Below are 14,538 nucleotides of genomic sequence, written 5' to 3'. Positions count from 1 at the left end.
TACTATCATCTAGGGCCCTAATTACTAATGTATTTATTCATTTATAGATGGATACTGCAAGAAACCCAGCCCTTTTAAGCTTTCTCCTAAGGGAAACGTTTCCTTGTTTGCTTTTCCGCTGAGCAGACTCTTTTGAGACTGCTAAAAAAAGTCCTGTCCATTTCAGAAGAGTTGGGAATGTATTCTGAGAGCCTCAGTAAGTTTACTGGAGATTACCAGCCTCATTCTTTCCCCCCTTTGATTCCACCTGTGACCTAGAACAAACACAGTTTGTTCAGGTAAGATTAGTGGCAAGCTACCTTTTTGGAGAAATTTGGCACCGTTACTTGTTTTTGTTATTGGCGAGAACCCCTGATAAGGCATTGCGGGGTTTTATGGAACACAGATTGTTGGAATACTCTAAACAAGAGGATGATTGAAGCTATACCCCACACATGAACACACGTGCAGCTGCCTTATACTGAATCAGACCCTTGGTCCATCTAAGTCAATATTGCCTACTCAGACTGGCAGCGGCTCTCTACAGTCTCAAGAAGAGGGATTTCACATCATCTACTGCCTGGTCCTTTTTGCTGGAGATGCTGAGGATTGAATTTGGGACCTTCTGTATGTCAAGCAGATGCTCTACCATTGAGCCATGACCCCCTTGCCTAAAGAACTGAATCAGACCCTTGGTTCATCAAGGTCAGTATTGTCCACTCAGACCAGCAGTGGCTCTCCAGAGTTTCAGACTGAAGTTTTCCACATCACATACCAGCCGGTTCTTTTAATTGGAGATGCCAGGGATTGAACCTGGGACATTCCACATGCCAAGCAGATGCTCTACCTCTGAGCCACAGCCCCTCGCCTTTCCCCTGCACTGTAGCTCCTCTTTGCTTTCCCTCAACCTGACAGCTCTTTTGCCCCTCTGGCTCTTCTTCCTTCCCCTCTCATCTACATCTCCTTTCACCCTCATTGTGGAGGCTGTTGCTGTTATTACAGGCACAGTCTTGGTCTCCCAAATTCTGAAGTTTTTATTTTGCAATTGGTGTAGATGTGCAGTTGTTACTGTGCCTGTTTGGGGGACTTTGTTATCTTCCACTTATTCTTCAAAAGATATACACTGCAGGGGTGTCAAACATGCAGCCTGAGGGCAGAATCAGGCCCCCAGAAGGCTCCTATCAGGCCCCCAAGCAACTCACTGTTGTCTGCTTCCTTCTCCCTCTCTTGCTTCCTTCTGCATCACAACTTGCTTTGCCAGGCTTGCTCAGTCTCACAGGAGCTGCAGAGCAAAGCTCTTCCCTTGTGGAGGAAGTGGGGGAAGGAGAGCTAGCTTTGCCAGGCGCTCTCAATTGCACAGCAGAGCTACTGAGCCAAACCTCTCTTCCTTCTGTTGGTTGAGGCTCAACAAGTCAGTGAGGTGGATTAGGCTGAGTGTGTGTGTGTGTTTGTATCCTTTATATCTCCCCTACCTGTCTGAAACCTTGATACCAGTATAAGTAGATGTTTTTAGAAATTGTTTTATGTTTTTATTGTTGTTTTATTTTATTTGGTTACACTGTGTGACCTCAGATTTGTGAGCCACCCTGAGCCTGCCTCGGCGGGGAGGGTGGAATGTAAATCAAACAAATAAATAAATAAAATACCTGGCATTACATTTTATGGTACACATGACTTGAGCTGACAGGGTCAAGATCTGGCTTTTATAACAAATGAGTCCAACACCCCTGATATACAGTGCTTGTTCAAACCGGGGGGGGGGGGTGCCTCCCAGGTTTGCAGAGTACTAATTGTACAATGTTTTGGATTATTTAATCCACATAGGATCTAATTGTTGGCTACTAGGAAAAAAAAGAATGCCTTCTGGATGCTTTTATGTACTTGCATCGCTGCCCCTGTATTATCACCAGTTAAATAATTTTCACCACATAGCTTTTCATAGATGGATGGTTGTGGTTAAGAGTGTCAGTAGTATCTGGGAATCCTGGGTTCGAATCTCCACTGTGCCTTTGAAGCTTGCTGGGTGACCCTGGGCCAATCGCAGTCTCTCAGCCTAATCTACTTTATAGGACTGTTGTGAGGATAAAATGGAGGAAAGGAGAAAGCTGGAAGCCACTTTGAGTCCACATTGGGGAGAAAGGCAGAATTAAATTAAATTGTTAAATATTAGAAAAGGAACGTAAAGATGTGAGAAAAGCGTGTTCCCAACGTGTCTCTGCACAAACCAGTCAGCGCAGCCTGCAAGAAGACTCTGGTAAAATCATTCTGTTGAAGGTATTTACCGTATTCTGTGACAGCTGCTATATTTAGTTGCGTGCTGTGCTTCACAGACCCCTTTCATGCTACAAGATGACACACAACACCTCAGAGGTATCGTCCTAAAAGTTGTTCTTGGAAAAATCCTGCGCCTTAAATAAACGCTTGGCCTGACAATTAAAAAAACTAGGCTATTTGCCTTGAATAGCAATGGGCGTATGCTGTTTAGCTTGCCAAAATACTAAGTTAGCAAACAGTTTTGTATTCCGGACCTGAGGAAAAGTCTATCCATTTTCAGTGCCCATCCATTTTCATTCCACAGGAAGATGTGGGCTATTGTGAAATGAGAGATTAAACCTAGAATTTATGGGGGTTTTGTTAAAGGAATAGACAAAAGCATGGAACATATTTCTATTGTCAGCTGTTAGTTTTGATCAGCAAGTGGAATTTCCATATTCGGAAGCATTAAATCTCTGAATATGAAGTGCTGGAGACAAACAACAGTAGAAAATTAACTTCAAGACCTCCTTGTGAGCTGCCCGAGGGCATTCGGTGTTTTGCTACTGGAATCAATATGCTAGATGCATCTTATTTAGGGTTGCCAAGTCCAATTCAAGAAATATCTGGGGCTTTGGGGATGGAGCCAGGTGACTTTGGGGGTGGAGCCAGGAGCAAGGGTGTGACAAGCATAATTGAACTCCAAAGGGCACCTTCTTTGGGGGCTCATAGAATTGGACCCCCTGATCCAATCTTTTTGAAACATAGGGGGTATTTTGGGGAGAGGCGCTGGATGCTATACTGAAAATATGGTGCCTCTACCTCAAAAAACAGCCCCCCCCCCAGAGCCCCAGTCATCCATGGATCAATTCTCCATTATTCTCTGTGGGAAAAAGTCTCCATAGGGAATAATGGAGTCCCCAGCAGACATTTCTGTCCCCTCCCCCTGTTTTCTGATGACCCTGAAGTGGGGGGAGGGCCTCCAAACCGGGGGATCCCCTGTCCCCACCTGGGGATTGGCAACTCTAATCTGGTTGTTAATTTAGCAAGGCAATTCCTGTAGAATAAATAAATAAAAACTATAGTTTTCTCAGTGCTTTTGCAGAGATTTCAAACTTTAGATCCAGAACTTGTAAAAGATGGTCAAAGATTTATCAATCCCCCTTGACTCAGACTTTGACATCACTCTTTTTTCTTCTTCTTTACTCCTTAACTTTCTGTGGACCTGAAAATGAAATGTCTGAGAATGTAGCCTTCTTTGGGAATGTAATATGTGCCTCTGTTTCCCCGTACACAAATTAGCTTCCTCTGCAGCCCATACCCTTTTCAAGACCCTCCTTTGTCCTTTTCCCCCAAAATATAAGGTCAGGCCTGACATTTTGTATTTGAACATACACACTAAAATGTAGATCACCCGCACACTGTCATAGTGTGCATGTGAACTTGAATTTTTTTAAAAAATTGCAGAAGTAGCAGCAGGCACCTTTTGCATTACTGCTGCTCCTGAATTTTAAGGAGACATAGGGCATTTTCACACACATTGAGTAATGCACTTTCAGTGGACTTTGCAACTGGATTTCACTGTGTGAAATGGCAAAATCGACTTGCAAATAGTCCCTGAAATGAATTGAAACTGCATTATTTAGCATGTGTAAAAAGCACCCATAACTAAATTTTCCGTGCATGCAGTAGACTTGCTGGCAGTGTTCCCTGTAAGCTGAGTTAGGTGAGCTAGCTCACAGATTTTAAGACATTTTTGTCTTCAGCTCAGGAAGGATGACCCCAGAGCATAATAATTTATGCAGTACCTCATAACTTTAATGCCAATAGCTCACTAAGTAGAATTTCTGCTCACAAGACTTTGCAGCTTATAGGGAAAAATTGCTTGCTGGGGCATTTGTTTAGCTAGGTATGCATGTCTAAATACAGACAAGCAAGACGACTCCAGTTTTCTCAAATTCTGTTTTCAGTATTCTGTAGTCCCTGCAGGAAAAAAAATCCTGTACGCTTACTAGCTTAATGAGATGCTATATAACAGGTGATGTCCTTGAGCTCCATGCCATAAAGAGCCTCAGCTGCCCATTTCCATACATTAAACTTCTATTAAAGGGACAGGGTGTTTTTCTCCAGGCCTGTTGGTTATCCCACCCAAGTCATTTAATGATTTAGTGATAATGTTGGTAGTAAGAATTTAATTTATTTTTAAAATATATAATACTCATTAAACCAGTGATTGACATGCAGGGACAATCCTCAGAAGGATTTCTTTGTTCCAAGGACCCAGCTAGCAAATTTTTATATCACTGTTGAATGTCTCAGAGCAGTCTATTTATTTTTCCCCTACTCTGTTTCCATTCAGTGAAAATCATGGATTTGAATGGGAATTAGTACCCGGGTCCCCCATTTGTAGTGCAGCGCTCTAACCACAAAGTATATAGGTACATAGGTTTGATACAGGCACCATAGATTCCAGTTGCTAAGAGAAAATAAATACCAGAAAAGGCAATGCACACTGAATAAACAGAAGACCTCATTAAGAACCTAAGAGAAGCCATGTTGGATCAGGCCAATGGCCCATCCAATCCAACATTCTGTGTCACACAGTGGCCTCAAACCAGGTGCCATCAGGAGGTCTACTAGTGAGGCCAGAACTCTAGAACCCTCGCACTGTTAACCCCAAACACCAAGAATACCAAGCATCATTGCCTCAAACAGAGTGTTCCATCTATACCAGGGGTGGCCAAACTGTAGCTCAGGAGCCGCATGTAGCTCTTTCAATCAATCAATCAATCATTTTATTTATATCCCGCCCTCCCTGCCGAAGCAGGCTCAGGGCGGCTAACAACATCACACATATCATGTGGCTCTTGAAGCCCCCACCACTCCATTGGCTGGCTTGGAGAAGGCATTTGTCTCTTTAAATCACTTCTCCAAGCCAAGCCAGCCGGTGGCTTGGAAAATGCGCTTAAAGTTAAAGTTGCTTTCTTTCCACAATTCTCTCCCCATCTATTTTCCTTCCTTCCTTTCTGTTTTGCAGCTCTCAAACATCTGATATTCATGTCTTGTGGCTCTCAAACATCTGATGTTTATTCTCAGTTGCTCTTACATTAAGGAGGTTTGACCACCCAAACACCAATGTTTATCCAATCCTCTCTTGAAGCTGCCTGTAGCTTTCACCCCTTCCCGTGGCAGTGAATTCAACACGTTAATTACTCTCTGGGTGAAGAAGTACTTCCTTTTATCTGTTCTAAGCCTAGTGCTCATGAATTTCATTGAGAGCCCAGGAGTTCCTTTACTTTGAGAAAGAGAGAAAAGTGCTCCTTTCTCTGCTCTTTCCCATATCTGGAACTCAGCGGAAGGAATCTGTAAAGAAGCCTGCAGTAGGATTCCACTGTATTTCCACACGATGCTATCAGATTCCTTCGTTCCCAATTGGCATAGTCGGTTCCAGAAGAAAATACATTCCATAGGTGTCTCCCTGGGCAACCTTTGTATGCTAAGTGAAATGCAGACATTCAGAATCCTGAAACAGAGGATTTTAGATATTGAGAAACAGTCCCTTTGCTCTTCTGAACATAAAACTTATTCCCCTTTAGCATTTGGTATCTTCTCAGATTATGGGCTGCCTGCTGCCTACTTTTCCCAGATTACTTCACCCCAGTTAGGCCGCTCTTTTATGCTAGCAAGACTCAATGTTTTGCCTTCAGCGGTACTGCCTGGGAGGTCTGCCAACATCCCTTATCAGGAAAGATTCTGCCCATGTAATTGAAGGCACCTCGAAATGGTCGCCCATGTCTTACTTCATTGTAATTTTTATGGGGAACTGCGGGACTGTATAATCGAACCTATTCTGCCTAACCTTTATGGATTACCTGAGGCAAAGTTAGTTTTCTTTCCACTATCTGACCGATGTTCCCATATCACGAGCCTAGTTGCAAAGTACCTTTTGGCCGCTACAACAATCAGGGAGCAAAAGATTAGCTCCTTTTCTTGACGTTTGACTGGTTGTTATAATTGAAACTCTATGTAAATTTGCCATGCTGTACTTTTTATTTCTGTGCCAACAAAAATATCTGGATTGGGTTGGGATTGCTTTAACAGCACCTGGCTGTGTAAGTGTCATCAGGTGCCAATACTCTCCTGCTGTGAAAGATGCCTCCTGCTCCTTTTTACACATCAAGTTACTGCTGAAAACACAAGAGCAGAGTCAGAGGGCTTTTTGGTTTTGCCATTCAGTGACAGGAGTTTGGCGGAAAAGCTTGCTTAGGTCAATAGCCTCACCTTGTGAGAGCTGGTCAGCAAATTCACCGAAGGTTCAGAAGACTTGCTGGCAGCTTCATGTCCTTTAAGATTTTATTTAGGCTAGTGGCCTTGAACAATAGCTTAGCAATAGCTTGAACAACTGGCTTTTTCTCTCCTCATTTTTCTATTATGGAAGCCTACGCTGTGTTCCAGTTTGTGGCTGGATACCGAAGAAAAGGTTTCACTAAAGTAAGTCTTAAGGTAACCCGTTGCTCCAACTGTTGCTTTCGTTTGCACAGTTAATGTGTAGAGCTTGTGTGTGTTTGTGTAAAAGGGACAAAGAATGTGTGTGTGTTTGTGTAAAAGGGACAAAGAATCTGTCACAATCTGCAATAAAATGTTTTGATTTCTTATACCGTGGTCTGTGTAGATAGTTTCAGGTGGGTAGCTGTGTTTGCGTCCATTGGCACCTTTAAGACCAACAAAGTTTTCTTCTATGTACAAACTTTTGTGTGCATGCACGCTTCTTCAGATACCATGTGGTTATTGCTAATTATCGTCTTTTTTTGTAGCAGGAACACCTTATTTTTTGTAGCAGGAACTCCTGATGCTAGTCCTCTCAAGAGCTTACAGTAGGCCCTGTAAGAAGAGCTCTGTAAGCTCTTGGAGGATTGGCTACAACAGAGGAGTGTGGCCTAATATGCAAAGGAGCTCCTGCTACAAAAAAGCCCTGCTTATTATTATATGGTGGGTAGTAATTTAAGATCTTGATTATGTTGATATTGTTTTATAACTGTTACTCATTTCCCTGGAAGGAGGGAACTGATGCTGCAGATAATGTTGTTTTTCTTTCCCTCCTGAATGGGTGAGTGGGCAAAGAAAGTTTGGTAGTGGCTAGTTCCTTCTTCTTTAGCAAGAAGAATTTATATCAGCTGGATCGCCTACTTCCTGTACTAAGAATGCATCCTTTGTATCTGGCTGCATGTACAATATCGTTGCTGTGCTAGTGAAGAATCTCTTTTTTGCTGTTAGAGAGCTTATGGTATACTTTATCAAATCCTAGTTCAGAGTGCGGGATGAAAAATGTTTAAAGTAAGAAGAAAATATTGAATTTATATCCCGCCCTCCACTACGAATCTCAGAGTGGCTCACAATCTCCTTTATCTCCCTCCCCCACAATAGGCACCTTGTGAGGTGGATGGCTGAGAGGGCTCTCACAGCAGCTGCCCTTTCAAGGACAACCTCTGCTAGAGTTATGGCTGACCCAAGGCCATTCCAGTAGGTGCATGTGCAGAAGTGGTGACTCAAACCCGGTTCTTTCAGGTAAGAGTCTGCACACTTAGCCACTACACCAAACTGGTTTATAAAATATGTTAATAGGAAGCCAGTAGAAATCTTCAGAATCGGTTTCACCCATCATAGAGGATTCCTCCCCCCCCCCCCAATGTATAATAACTTCTAGTTTTTCTAAACTACTAACTTCCAGCATGGGAGATGTTCTCACATTGACTTCTTTGTCAAGGGACTGTTGCTATAGGACTTCTGGAGGTTCTGGGAGCCATGCAATGGGGGCACAGACCATGTTAAGGCATATTGGGCCTCACTGTGTGGCATAGGAATGTACCTTAGAATATGCCAGATGTTCTCCTGTATCTTGAGAGTGTCGTTTAGTTGTCTTTCAGGGAAGGTTGTCTGCCCAAGCAGATCTAATTGAAAATGCCAGGACATGAGAAGATCCCTGATGGAACAGACCAAATGGTCCATCTAGTCTAGCATCCTGTCTCACACACTGGCCAGCCAGTTCCCCTGGAGGGCCAACAACAGGGCATGGAGGCCGAGGCCTTCCCCTGGTGTTGCCTTCTGGCTCTGGGATTCAGAGGATTAGTGCCTCTGGAGGTTCCCCTCAGTCACCATTGCTAGTAGCCATCGATAGACTCGATCAGGACACTCTCAGAGGCACAAGAACACAGAACTTAAGAACAGCCCTGCTGGATCAGACCAGTATCCCATTTAGTCCTGCCTCTTGTCTCACCCAGTGGCCAGCTAATTCCTCTGGATGGCCAACAACAGGGCATAGAGACTGAAACCTTCCCCTGATGTTGCCTCCTGCCTCTGGAATTCAGATAATTAGTGTTTCTGAACGTGGAGGTTCCCCGTAGCCTTTGATAGACTTATCCTCCTTGAATCTATCTAAAAGGTAAAGGTAGTCGCCTGTGCAAGCACCACATACAAACTGGCTCTCTGTATGTAGCTCTGCTCAATGTACCTGATTGCTCGTCTGATGAAGTGTGCTTAGAGCACAGGAAAGCTTACATCCTGAATAAAACTTTGTTGGTCTTAAAGGTGAACTTGACTCCTGCTTTGTTTTACTGCTTCAAACCAACATGGCTGCCCACTAGGGTCCACCCTGGTTGGTAATTGGATGAGAGACCACCAAGGAAGTCCTGGGTTGCTATGCAGAGGCAGCCAATGGCAAGCCAACTCTGAATGTCTTTTGTCTTCAAAACTCTGCAAGGTCACTCTACGCTGTTTTGGACTTGATGGCACTTTGCACACGTATTATCGTAGGCGGTATTTTCAGTTTTTAATCACATGCATTATTATAACGCTTTAGACCAGAGGTGGCCAAACTACAGCTCAGGAGCCACATGTGGCTCTTTCACACATATTGTTTGGCTCGTGAAACCCTCACCACCCCATCAGCTTGGAGAATGCATTTAATGTTGCATTCTTTCTTTCTACCTCTCCCTCCCGCCTTCCCTCTAATGTTTATTCTATGCGGCTCATACGTTAAGCAAGTTTGCCCACTCTGCTTTAGACAGTAACTGGAACTGGTTGATCGAACTAGGTAATACTGTTTAATCCTGTGCTCTGACAGACTCACGGCTTGGAACTATTTGCATGAAGGGTCTGTTTTAAACATTAGAACAAAGTAGGAGTCAAGTGGAACCCTTAAGTCCAACAAATTTGTATTCAGAATGTAAGCTTCCGTATGCATTCATACTTCTTCAGACGAGGTGATAGGGTACAGTTTTAAATCTTGTGCGGTTTATTTGAAAGATTTAGATCCTACCCCTCTGTTATAGAAACCTTCGAGGTGTTTTTTAGATGAGGAACAGTTCGAAGTGAGTCGGGCAGGCTGAATCAGTAGACCTGTGTGCTTCCTTAATTATTTAAAATATGCGTAGCCTACCAAATGGCTTGGCCTGAAGCCAGGCTGAGATGGATCAGCAGTCTGAAAGGTGCACTGCTACCAGTTGCTCAGTCAAAGAGGAAAGCTAGAAACATAATTCACTGCAGTCTTCCCTTGTGGAATACACCCCCCCCCACCCAAAGTTGTAATTACCACCCCCTTCCAGCAGTCCTCCACCGATAAACAGGTTGGTGGCTCAGTTGAAATCAGTAATGACAGAGGAAAGACCTCAAGCTGCAAGCTGAAGGATCTCATTATTTCCCTGAACATGAAATCAGGAGACCGAAATAGATGGTGATGAATTTAATCCATGCAACTTCAGAGTTCTTTTCTTTTTTTTCCTGAGGCCTGGAGTGCAAAAGTAGATGCTATTTCACAACCCCCAAGGGATGTCTTGGTGTTAAGACAATGCATCTTATAGTGCTGGGACAGCTGGTAAGAAATAGAGGATGCTGGGAAGTGTGTGCTGGAATCTTATGTACCAATACTGCCCATGTTTTGGAAGGGTGTGCACTTCAAAGTGGGAGCAGTAAAGGAACTGGAGTTCTTTTTACATATATCTACAAGGTTTGTCTCCCCCCCCCAAAAAAATACCATAAGTACTAAACACAGGGGTGGCATTCTAGCAGGAGCTCCTTTGCATATTAGGCCACACATCCTGATGTAGCCAATCCTCCAAGAGCTTACAAAAAAGAGCCTTGGGAGCTCTTGGAAGATTGGCTACATCAGAGGGATGTGGCCTAATATGCAAAGGAGCTCCTGCTAGAATTCCGAACAACTGAAAGAATTCTCCCTGTTCCTGGTATTTTCCTATTCAAAGTTGTCACTTTTTTTTACTGAATCTCTTCCTTTTACAGCATTCAAGCATGCAGAAATGTTAGACGGGCAGCTTTGTTACAGCAAAAACAGGATACAATGGATCATAAATCAAACATTTAAAAAATGACAAAGTCTGGAAAACAGCAGTAGAACATCTCAGTGCCCATTCTGTAGCAGCCTTGTACTGTACTTAACATTTCAATGTTCCTGGATTGATTAGGGAATTTAGGTGTTGTGGGACTTGGTTGTGAAATGAGAGAGCAATTCTCTTGCTGTGGAAAATAGCTGTCCCTCTCTTGTGCTATAATTGTTTTCCATGCATGGGGTGTAATCTATGTGATATCTTTTTTCCTCTCTCCTGTGCAACTCTGCTTCTTCTCCCTCCCACAGTTTGGTTGTTTACATCAGCTTTGACCGCTGGTTCTCCACCTCCAAGTGCCATTTTGGTTTGTTAGGACCAGTGTTCCCTCTGAGCTGAATTAGTGTGAGCTAGCTCACAATTTTTTAGCTTCTGGATCACACACTTTGGTCTTAGCTCAGGAAGAATGGCTCCAGAGCAAACTAATTTCTGCACTAGCTCACAACTTTAATCCCAGTAGCTCATGAAATAGAATTTTTGCTTACAGGACTCCACAGTTCAGAGCAGGGGCGGCCAAACTTGCTTAACGTAAGGGCTGCATATTATAAATATCAGATGTTCGAGAGCTGCAAGGAAGGAAGGAAATGGAGGGAGGGAGAGGTGGAAAGAAAGCAACTTTAATTTTAAATGCATTCTCCGAGCCGCCAGCTGGCTTGACTTGGAGAAGTGATTTAAAGAGACAAATGCCTTCTCTAGGCCAGCCAACGGGGTGGTGGGGGCTTCAAGAGCCACACAATTTGTGTGAAAGAGCCACATGTGGTTCCTGAGCCACAGTTTGGCCACCTCTGGTTTAGAGGGAGTATTGGTTAGGACAGCCCAATATGCTCTTTGAATTGCATTTCTGTGCTATCTGTGCATGCACAGGCATTATTCTTGGCATGGAAGGGCACTACTGGAGGGGTTAAGAAACCCCTTGGCATGGAGGGGTTAACCCCGCCACCCCAAAAAATCTGATGTTCTTGTGCAAAGCTGGGTAGCGGTGGCCTCTCTGCTGTGTATAAATATCCATTGTAGCCAGGAGTGGTGTCAAGCATCAGATCTCAAAATAACCAAGCGTTTATTTTGAAACAAAGTCTTAGTTTATTGATAATCCATTGTGCTCGGGTAGGCACCAGATTGGAAGTGATACAGTGTAACTCTAGAATACTAACTTTAAGGGGCACATCAAAGGCATTTTAGGAATTCTAACACAGGCGTGTGAAACTAACACTCCGGCTACTTTATCTGTTCTTGTGGTTTAGCAACATCCTGGGTCCAGGTTTAACCCTGGGAAAGTATCCCAGGAGACCTTATCTTCAAAGAGGACATTCCTGCATTTGCTACTAGTGAGAACTAAGGAATAGTTTATATGGCTTTGATGTGCAGTACATTAGAACAACAGTTGCAAATATAGTTATACTAAGAAACAACATGCTTGACAAGTGGTCCAGTTCTGCAGATTACCGGTCCTCCTGGTGAGCAGACCTAGGCTGTTACAAGGAGATAACCCACCCACTTAAGTGGCCAATGCATGCATTCAAGAAACTGGGCTATGGTCCACTTAAACTTATGTCACAGTACATTAGCTTTTAAGACTCTTGTTGAGAAATACGGCAGCAGATTCTCTCTGTGGTGTGAGTCACAAGCAGATTGCAGTGAACGGCAACTTTGAATGTTAAAGGGGATCTTGAATGTCTGTTTGTCAAAAGGCATTGGCCTTGAGCCCTGTGCAACTAGGGTTGCCAACCTCCAGGTGAGGCCTGGAGACCTCACGCTATTGCTGCTGATCTCTGGAGGATAGGGATAAGTTCTCACAGACATAATGACTGCTCTGGAGAGTGACCTGTATGGCACTGTACCCTGGTGAGGTCCTTTCCCCTCCCCAAAACCTGCCCTCCCCACACCCCAAATCTCCAGGAATTTCCCAACCCTACGTGCAACATGGACTGCTTATGAAACTGAGGGGGGGGGGGGTTCCAAAAGCACATTGTGGTTTGGCTTCGGACCTGCATTTCAAAGGGAGAAAGTGTTTGTTTTTAAAAATAATGCTGATGGAAGCAATATCTAAGGTTCACTTGCATATAGACCAAACATTTGTCTGCTGAATAAGAGGTGTGCCAGGCTCCTGTTAAAGGCAGGAACAGAATCACTTTTGAAAAGCAGGTAATACTTCACAGTTTGCTGTTAGACAAGAACGGCACCACTTTTTTAATAAAGGGGTGACAATACCCCTGCCTACTTAACAATCTGCTCTGTGCAGAGGTTTATTTTCTTGAGGAGAAAATGGTATTGTTGACCCTATGTAGCAGGGATGGCCAAACTTGTTTAATGTAAGAGCCACATAGAATATGTGTCAGATGCTTGAGAGCCACAAGACATGAATGTCAGATGTTTGAGAGCTGGAAGGGAGGAAAATAGATAAAGGGAGGTGGAGGTGGAAAGAAAGCAACTTTAAATGCATTCTTCAAGCTGCCAGCTGGCTTGGCTTGAAGAAGCGATTTAAAGAGAGAAATGCCTTCTCCAAGCTGTCTGACAGGGTGGTGAGGGCTTTGTGAGCCACTCCGTATGTGTGAAAGAGCCACAGGTAGCTTTTGAGCTGCATTTTGGACACCCCTGCTATATAAAATCAATAATACTTAACATTAAAGGGTTTTTTTAACTTTGCAGATGAAAATGGTCTGAAATTGCAGTGTAGTGGTTACAGTGTTGTGCTAGGATCCTCTGGCAGACCCAGGTTCGAATCCCTACCCAGCCATGGAAGCTTGCTGGGTGACCATAGACAAGTCATATACAGTCATCCTAACCTGTCACATGGGGTTGTTGTTGTTGCTGTGGGGATAAAACAGAAGAGAATGATGTAAGCCGGGGGTGTCAGACATGCAGTTTGGGGGCCAAATCAGGCTCTCGGAGGGCTTCTATCAACTGGCTGTCATCTGCTTCCTTCTCCATATATCTTGCTTCCTCCTGCATTACAGCTTGTTTTGCAAGGCATGCTCAATTGCTCAGGAGCTACAGAGCAAAACCTCTATTTTCTCAATTGGTTGAGGCTCCTCCTTTGAGGAGGAAGGGGGGGAGGAATAGCTTGCTTTGCCAGGCTCTCTCAATTGCACAGCACAGCTACCGAGCCAAGCCTTCTTCCTTCTATTGGCTGAGGCTCCTCCCTCCCCCAGTCCCCTGGGGAAGGAAGGAAAGAGCCAGAGCTTCCTTTCCCCAGGAAATAAAGTAAGTAAGTAAGTAAATTTTTATTTATACCCTGCCCTCCCCGCCGAGGCAGGCATCTTTAAGACCAATGAGTGCTAACGTTTTAAGCATGTTTTAAATTCTTTTTAAAAAATTGTTCATTTGTGTTCTTTATAAAATTTATATCTCTGCTACCTGATCTTAAATAGGTACACACCTGGCCCGGCCTGACATGGCTCAACCCATCCTGACATGGCCCGGCCCAACAAGGTCTCATTTATGTCAGAACCAGCCCCCATAACAAATGAGTTCGACACCCCTGATGTAAGCCATTTTGGATCCCCACTGGGGAGGATGACTGGGTATCAGTGAAGTGAAGGAATGAAATACAGACCGATTTCCCACTAGCCTTATGCCGCTCTCACGCTCCCCTTCTCTGCGGTGCTTCTGTCGGATTTCACACTATCTGCCCCAAGACTGCAACTCGCTCTGCCTTTTTTGTGCGGCAAAGAGAAACCGGTTTTAGGGGATCTTGTTTGCCGCGCGAAAAAGGTGAAGTTAGTTGCATCCCCAGAGCAGATAGTGTGAAATCAGATGGAAGCCCACCAGAGAAGAGGAGAGTGAGAGCGGCATCAGGTTAGTGGGGAATCGGTCCAAGTGAATAATAATAATAATAATAATAATAATAAATTTTATTTATATCCCGCCCTCCCCGCCTAGGCAGGCTCAGGGCGGCTGACAAGAGTTCGATGAA

The 14,538-nt window shown here is 44.0% G+C and overlaps 1 protein-coding gene across 3 annotated transcripts in view; it reads left to right on the top strand.

Annotated features, from left to right (window-relative positions):
• Positions 1–6,427: 6,427 nt before the first annotated feature.
• Positions 6,428–14,538, top strand: part of TBC1D4 (TBC1 domain family member 4) — a 126,095-nt gene continuing 117,984 nt past the window's right edge. For all 3 annotated transcript variants that reach the window (XM_060233586.1, XM_060233584.1, XM_060233583.1), the window contains exon 1: positions 6,428–6,723. In XM_060233586.1, the coding sequence (XP_060089569.1) occupies positions 6,664–6,723 (60 nt within the window). In that variant the 5' untranslated portion in view covers positions 6,428–6,663. The remainder of the gene's footprint in view (positions 6,724–14,538) is intronic.

Source organism: Heteronotia binoei, chromosome 3, assembly GCF_032191835.1.
Source record: "Heteronotia binoei isolate CCM8104 ecotype False Entrance Well chromosome 3, APGP_CSIRO_Hbin_v1, whole genome shotgun sequence".
NCBI lineage: Eukaryota > Metazoa > Chordata > Lepidosauria > Squamata > Gekkonidae > Heteronotia > Heteronotia binoei.
The sequence above is the reverse complement of the archived record's forward strand: the minus strand, read 5'-3'. Positions and strand labels throughout refer to the sequence as shown.